Source organism: Papio anubis, chromosome 4 (genome assembly GCF_008728515.1).
Source record: "Papio anubis isolate 15944 chromosome 4, Panubis1.0, whole genome shotgun sequence".
In the NCBI taxonomy this organism is placed as follows: Eukaryota; Metazoa; Chordata; class Mammalia; order Primates; family Cercopithecidae; genus Papio; species Papio anubis.
The window spans coordinates 67,257,670-67,265,328 of record NC_044979.1 but is presented as its reverse complement, the minus strand read 5'-3'; the positions used below and the strand labels follow the sequence as shown (position 1 = coordinate 67,265,328).

Sequence of the window (7,659 nt, the reverse complement as noted above, 5' to 3'; positions counted from 1 at the left end):
AGACTTTGCTTTGGCTCAGCCGAGTGTGTTACTGTTTCAGTGTTCATCTAAATGAATTATTATATGACTAAAATATTATAAATACAAGAAATGGAGCATGTAATCACCATAAACTTTTAAAATCTCATAATAAATGTATAAGCCCTTCATCAGTGACTTCCTTCTCTTTTTCTCACATTAAAACAGTACCTTGACTACTTATAACTTATTTCCTATGCAGCCTATGAGCAGATGGCAAGGACCCTGCAAATGCCAGAATAATGATGGGCAGGTAACATGCCTGCCTGGAAGATGAAACGGCCAGGGTGGAACAGTTTTTAGGCAATGAACTCATGAGCCCATCCTAGGCGCAGTGCTTTAGAATGCAGCACAGGTGAGCTTATTAACTAAGCACCACCGCCTGGTCTACAGGACAGGATAGAGGAAATTGATCCTCATTAGGGTGAGAGAGGAAGTGCTTACGAGGAGAGGCAAACAGATAAATAAGTAAACTACCTCTGCCATTCAGATGAGGAAACTGCAACAAATTGAGCACTCAGGCTTTGCTAAAGGGTTTGTATTTCTCAATTTCTCATCATGTTAGTGACCCCTTCTGGGACACCAGTGAACAGAAAAGAAACAATCCCTTGACTGTACCCCTAACGAAGCTTCTGAAAGAGAAACTGGCTGGGAGAAAAAAAAAGAAAAGAGTCGTGCATCAAAATAACATAAATCTTTTATTGAAAGTCAGTTTACTAATGTTACAATGAGAGTAACATAGAAAACCATGGTATCTTATTAGCTTTCGAAGTGAATACTAATAAAACTGTGCCAGAAATTTGAACCTTAAGTTACAGTGACCTTTAAAAACATCAAGATTTTGTTTACCTACAATGTAAGAACAATTTTATAACTTGAACAGCCATAAAACAAATTACACTTGCTCAGGAAAGCAGTTGCCATATACATTTCCATTGGTGTTTGCCAGAACCCCAGTAATTATTGAAACAGCTTAACGAACCTGAAGTGCAGAGTAGCAGAGGAATGTTAAAATAATGCGAATCTAAGTATATACACATGATTACCTGATTACCAAAAGTGAAACCATGCTGCTATTAACACCTCCCCATGGGGTGGCTTCCACTATCTATAGATGGACATCACCTGTCAAAGGTGATAACCGTGGAAAACACTAGTGCCGACCTACCGCTGGCTAACATTGAAGCTACTATGTTTAGGTAAAACATCCAGTTTCTGAAAGAAGTTGTCTTTTGGGGGTGCTAGTTTGGAGAGGCAAGTCTTCCAGCAAGTTAAAAAAGGAGTGCATGCTTAGTTATCCTGAATAAACATTTTTAAGCACTTTTGCAGTTAGTGTAAAAAAAAAAAAAAAAGTTTTTCCATACAAAACAAAGGTGTTGAGTCATTTTTGCCCTTTAAAAAGACTGGTTGTAGAATCAGAGTTTGATTTTGTGCTGGATTAGGAAAGAAAAGTGGGGTTTCTAATCAGGCAGTGATACACATATATAATTTAGCAGGAACTTTTGTATTATTACTAAGTATTAATTCAATCAGCATTTTCTGTATTGTGTTACTTGTTCAACTTAGCACCGCTATATTTAAAGATTGGGGCTATTTGCATTATTTTAGAGCTTAACCATCCAACACAAATCACAGCCTGAAAATTCATAAAACAAGAGGCTAAGCCCTAGGGTGAATGCAGATGAGCATATTATATATATATAAAATACATTTTTTTTACAAGAAAGGAAAATACCTTTTCTTCATAAACTCTTTGAAACTTTATTGATGATTCTGTATGTGCATTATCTTAGGAATTGGTCTCATTGTATGCCTTTTTGTAAAACAAAACCAAAAACACACATTGCCTGGTTTTGATTTCAAGGATACTTAAGAACATGAAATGATGATTACCTGATGAAAAGCCTGCCAGCCTTGAAGCTTCCCCATATGATACAGGTTCTATGAACAATGCAATAGGGATGCATCAGGCAGGAGTGACTGACCCATCATGGACTGGACCACAAAGTATTCAGAGTCAACACTCAGTCAATCTGCCAAGCACACAAGTCTGTCTTAGGCATCCAGCACCTCTCTTCCCATCACACCCCTCGTGACAATGTGTGCTCTCCTGCATATCTGGCTTCAGGAATCTTCCTGTGGATATTCATTCTGCATCTGTGCCAGGCCTAAATGCCCCATGATCTCCCAAAGTTCTCTGCTTCTTATCTCCTCCCCATCCTGAAATTCACCCTCTTGGGACTCATCTCCCAGTGACTTCCTAAGTTGCATAAGCTGCTAATGTGCCAGTGGGCGAAGATAAAGATGCCTGCCACCTCTACTCCCTAGGGCATCCTAGGGTTCTCTCAAGGGACAGCTTAGCCAAAGGAACTGACTTCCACAATAGAGAAGTTCCTAGTCAGGAGGAAAGAGTTGCACAGCTACTGAAGGGGGAGCTACATAGGAAGCAGGACGGTTCTGGAAGCATCCCTCAAAATCTCACCATGAGGATGCTTACTTGCTTGTCAGACTATGGATATAAAGGACAAAAGTACTAATTAGGTTTTTGGTTTTGAATGTTTTGTTTTTTCTGCTTACAAACAACCAGAAGATTCTCCATTTGGGGGACTAACAAAGCAATGAATAAAATGTCAATAGAAACACTCCTGTTTTCTAAAGTCCTGCTGCATCTTTGCTCTGCATCTGCAGATGTGATAGAAAAGCTCCTCTTGGAATTAAAAGCACCTCCCCCCAGAGCATATGCTATGAGCATGTGCCAACAATTCCCAGCAGGTGTACTTTTAACAGCAGGGCTACTCACACACAGCTGGCGTGGGCTGCTGCCGCTGGGCCAATTTTCACAAGAGCAGACTGCGCCCCTCATTATATGATACTATCAACGGGAAACTGTTTATCAAAGTCCTTACTTCTTCCAGGTCAGGAGAAAAGTTGCTGCTTCCAAAACCAGAGTAGTTTTATCCATTCAAAAACATCTAAGGAGGAAAAAACCCAAAACATCTGAGCCCCAAATTAAGCCCTATTCCATGGAAGTGTTTACTTCCTATACATCTTAAGCTGCAGAGCAAGAATGAGAAATTTATCTTGACTCCATACATTTAACAGAGTGGAAAGGTATTTAGGTGGCAGTTTTAGAAAAAAAAAACCATAAAAGTTAAAGGAAAAATATAATTAGGTACATAAAAAGTAGATATGACGGTGCAAATGGGAGTCAAGAGCGTTTCATGGAAAATTCATGCCAACTTGCCAATGGTAGGGTGATATTTATGATATGCTGCCCATGTGGGCATCCAGTGGCAGCAGCCAGATGTGTCCTATCAGACTGTGCAGGCAGCTGTCTCATCCCTCCTCACTCCTGCCAGTTCCTAACTTGGCTCTCCCCTTCCCATATACTCTACAAGCTACTCAATATCCTGCCAATAAATTATCTTTCCTTTAAGTAAAATAAAGTAAAATAGTCTTTTATTTAGATAAGGATTTATTATTGTGTTAAATAATAACATAAGAAAATTTATTTAAAGTACTATATATATATGGTTAAAATAGAACTACATGACAATAGGAAATGAATGGATAAAATGAACAAACCTTATTTTAAAACACTGAAAAAAAATGAATAAAAATATCATATATCTTCTGGTCCAAAGGTAACTGTAAAACATAAAGAACAAAATTCCAAAAAAGGTAACAGGTAAAGTAGCCATAAGAGATCTGGGACAATAGACAGGATTAAATTATGTAGATATGCAAGGGAATCAACAGAAAAGAAATGTAAGCCTGTTTTGAAATTCAAACATAAAGAGTCCTTCTCGGAAAGTGCACAGAATATCTAATTTTTGTCTTTCTGACAACTTCTTTAGAAACCCTATTAATGTTACTTTCAGAAATTCTATGCCGGACTGACCTTATATACAAACACAATTTTAAAATTCTTTTTAAAGTGAGAGGGAAAAGAGACAAACTATGGCATCACTTAATAAAGCACCAATATCAAAGTGAAAAATAAGTTGGCATTTTAAGCCCACATTTGCTTTATTCATCAATATTTTTTAAAGGAACAACTCTGATAGGTTATTCCTGATCGAAGCTCTGGGTTTCTTGTCAAAAATACAGCAACCACAGCAAATTGAAAGCCCTCATCATGTTGCACTGTCTGATTTATTCCTTTCCACAGATTGCACGTGCCCTGGGATCCTTTCCAGCCTGCAGCGTTCAGAGGACCATGCCACTTCCCATCTAAATAAAGAGTGGCTGGATGCAGAGGACAGTTCATGTGGCCAGTCCACTCCATAAGGACTCCCTGCTATCCCATGCCTTCCTGTTGACACTTACTGGAGAGATTTAAATGTTCCTTTAAATCAGGGTTGATTGCACTACAACGACTATGGATAAATGGAACATCTCGGGCAGCTGGGTGCCAATCTGTAGTCTTATCAATGCATAAAACTTTAGAAAGAGGGGGAAAAGGCATACAATGAAACATAAAGGCCAAATAACTGCTCTCTTCTGCTTAGCAATGATTTTGTAGTGGATTGGGAAATATAAATATTAGTTGCATGATATAAACTGTTATATGGCCTCAAAGTTTCTCTTCAAAATAGTTATTTAAAGAGAAATAATGCTGTGCTTGTATATTTAATGCTACCTACCTCAGTGGATGAAAAGTCATAAATATTTAGATGTAATGCCTCTAGAACCCCAACATGAGTATATATACAGATACTTCTTGAAACTCTCCCTTGAGACTATAAATTTTTCAATGAATCCCACAAATGGCTCTAAGAATGTTTAAACATGGGAGATAGAGTAGATTCCAAGAATAGAACACTAAAGTTACTGTATACCTAAAATCATAATCTCTAAAAATAAAACATAAAAATTTTTATTCAGTTCCACAGGAAGGTGGAGCTTCCAAGGAGGGTAATTACAAACTATATACCTCTAGAGCAACCATGTCTCCCAAAAGGCACATGATAATGATTTTCATTTGAAATAATAATTTCATGTAAAAATAACTGAGGTGAAGGAAGAAAGACACATGGATGGATGATAGACAGAGATCTGTTAACTTCTCAGCTAGCCATTTGTGGATTCTTTCAAATTAGAGTTTGTGTACCTGTAACTAGGAAGCATATTTACATGAGGCACCTTATATTCAAATCTATAAACTCTTTTATAGTCAAAATAAACCTTATAGCATTAGCCTTTTATACACTCAATACCAGGAAACATTCAGTGCACGTTACAGTGATCTTGGTAAAAAGTCACTTTATTTGCTACATCTTTCAATCTGTCTGCCCTTCTGTTCTTGGCTTGAGCTATGTGGCAACAGTGCCCAACACTCACCCAAACCTTGGCCTGATGGATCGCTTTATGGTCATATTAACAATCACATCCCTTCCTGTCATGAAAAATGCTGTTTTACATTATGTAATTTTGGATCATTAAATTGTTTTCCAACCATTTCAAAGACTTTCAAAAGAGAGGTCCATTACTGAAGACATAAACACAAAGCACAAAATGCTGCCTTCTAACTCGGCCCTTCAGTTTGGGCATCATATGTAATCAATTTGATTACATATGAAGATGATATGGATTTTGTCCATGGATACTATGGAAGAGGATCAAATTTAGAGATTATTTCTGAAACCCTGTCTGCAGGTTCCATACCTCTTAAGAACACACAGAAAATTAGGAAATCAGAAGTATACTTCAGAGCAGACCATGTGATTGAGCCCATCAATCTCCAGCCTCACTAGGGTAGCTAGCTTTCTTTTGGAATGACAGATCTGCCATTATAACAGTTATCAAACTTTGGTTTTAAAGAAGGGTCTTTTAAAATAGAATCCTATTTTCCTATGGATTAAAAAATATATGGTTCAAAGCATCAGATTCTTTCCCCCTGCCAGCTGTTAGTGTAGCTCTGCAGTTGCTGCATCTCTGTGGTTTAGATCTAACTTAACCCTTTATGAACGGTTGAGGCTACCCAACTCAAATAGTAGAATCTTCCATCATCTTGCTCCAGAGTGAGTACAGAATGACTTGTTGGGATTCACATCCCAGTGATGATAAATATTCTTAATCAATAGTGTCAAAGTTGTTTTTGTTAAAACAAGTCATTCATTTCACAGATAAGGGTGACTGAAAAGTTTTGTCAAGGAACAAAACTTCAGGCCACAAAGGGTTAGAGTATTGGCAAGTCAGAAGCTACCAGCTCACTGGCAGTACGTGGTCTCATGTGTCTTTGGTGCACTTGCTTAATCTCAGCAGGACACATTGCTGAGGGGCTGGCTCACTGGGATGAGATGGGATGGATGGATGGGATGGATGATGTCCAGGGAGCAGCCAATCGGGAGCAGAGTGGGCTCCTGCATCAGCAAACTGTGGAGGCCAGAAGTTTTGCTGGGCATTTAGTTCTCTCACTCAATTACTTATTCAATAAAACTGCGCCTCCAGACTGTGCACAGGTTAAAGGGACATCACATGTTTTGGACAAATACCAATTATGGAGAGACACATTTACAGCACTGACCACTATATTTACATTACCTGCTTATAGTCTTTGAAGATCACTGGATGGATGACGATGATGTGATTGTGACTGAATTTTTAGGCATTTGGCAAAATACACTTGTGTGTAACAGCTGCATTTTTTTAAATTTTAAAAATGTTACATATATACAATTGTCCTTGTATGCTAATATAAATATGAAAAGTAAAAAACAAAACAAAAATTAAAATACATGTTTAAAGTTAGCCTATGGGATATTGGCCTCTCAAAGCTTTAAAGTCCTGCAGAAAAATCCTATATGCCTTAGCCCTGCATGCTCGTTTCTATTATGGGATGTTGTTTCCTTAAATATGGAAAACAATAAACAGAAGCTTCATGCATATAGCATTACTGTTTACAGTGAGGATGTGCTTCAGAACATCAAGTTCTGAATCCACTATTGTCCCTTAGGAAACTTGCTACATTTGGGTCATGTGAGTTAACTTTATGGATATTTCTACATCTTATCTGTCATGCGGATTATCTGTTAACATACCAGTACCTTTATTGTTCCATGTTATAGTGTAACATTTCAGTAGTTCTTTTCATGATTCAGTTAAACCCTAAGCCAATGACAAAAAGAAAATGGTAACCAGATGTGAGACTCCACTTCCTCTCCTCTGTAGCATCTCAGAGGGTCTTCGTATTGTCTGAAGAGCAGATAGATTTGCAGTGATTCCATGAGCCTGGATTTCTATAAAAGTTGAAGTAAACAGTTTTCGATGTATCACATGTAAACAGTTGATCTTAAATGGATGTCTCCCATAGCTGCACAACAGAAAAGAGCAAAATTGCACATTGTGAAAGCAGGAAGCAGATGTATTCTGAGTAGGAGATGAAAAAGATTCAGTGATTCCATCCACACATATGTGACTGTGGATGCACACTCTTGCAAAGTCTAAAAAGTGGATAGAATAAACACTCCAACTTTTAGCTCTCTCTTTCCTCAAAACCTGTGTCTCAACCTTTTCAACAACAGCCATCTTTTGATACAAAAACCATCACATCCTCATTTAATGTTACTAAAATTTTGAATAAATATTGTGTCTCAAATGAAATAAAAGAATTTAAAATATTATTTTTTTAGCTATACA

The 7,659-nt window shown here is 37.7% G+C and overlaps 1 protein-coding gene across 17 annotated transcripts in view; it reads right to left on the bottom strand.

Annotated features, from left to right (window-relative positions):
- Nucleotides 1–697: 697 nt before the first annotated feature.
- ADAM22 (ADAM metallopeptidase domain 22) overlaps nucleotides 698–7,659 on the bottom strand; it is a 246,479-nt gene continuing 239,517 nt past the window's right edge. For all 17 annotated transcript variants that reach the window (XM_021936095.2, XM_021936099.2, XM_021936098.2 and 14 more), the window contains one exon: nucleotides 698–7,333. In XM_021936095.2, coding sequence (XP_021791787.2) covers nucleotides 7,313–7,333 — 21 coding nt within the window. In that variant the 3' untranslated portion in view covers nucleotides 698–7,312. The remainder of the gene's footprint in view (nucleotides 7,334–7,659) is intronic.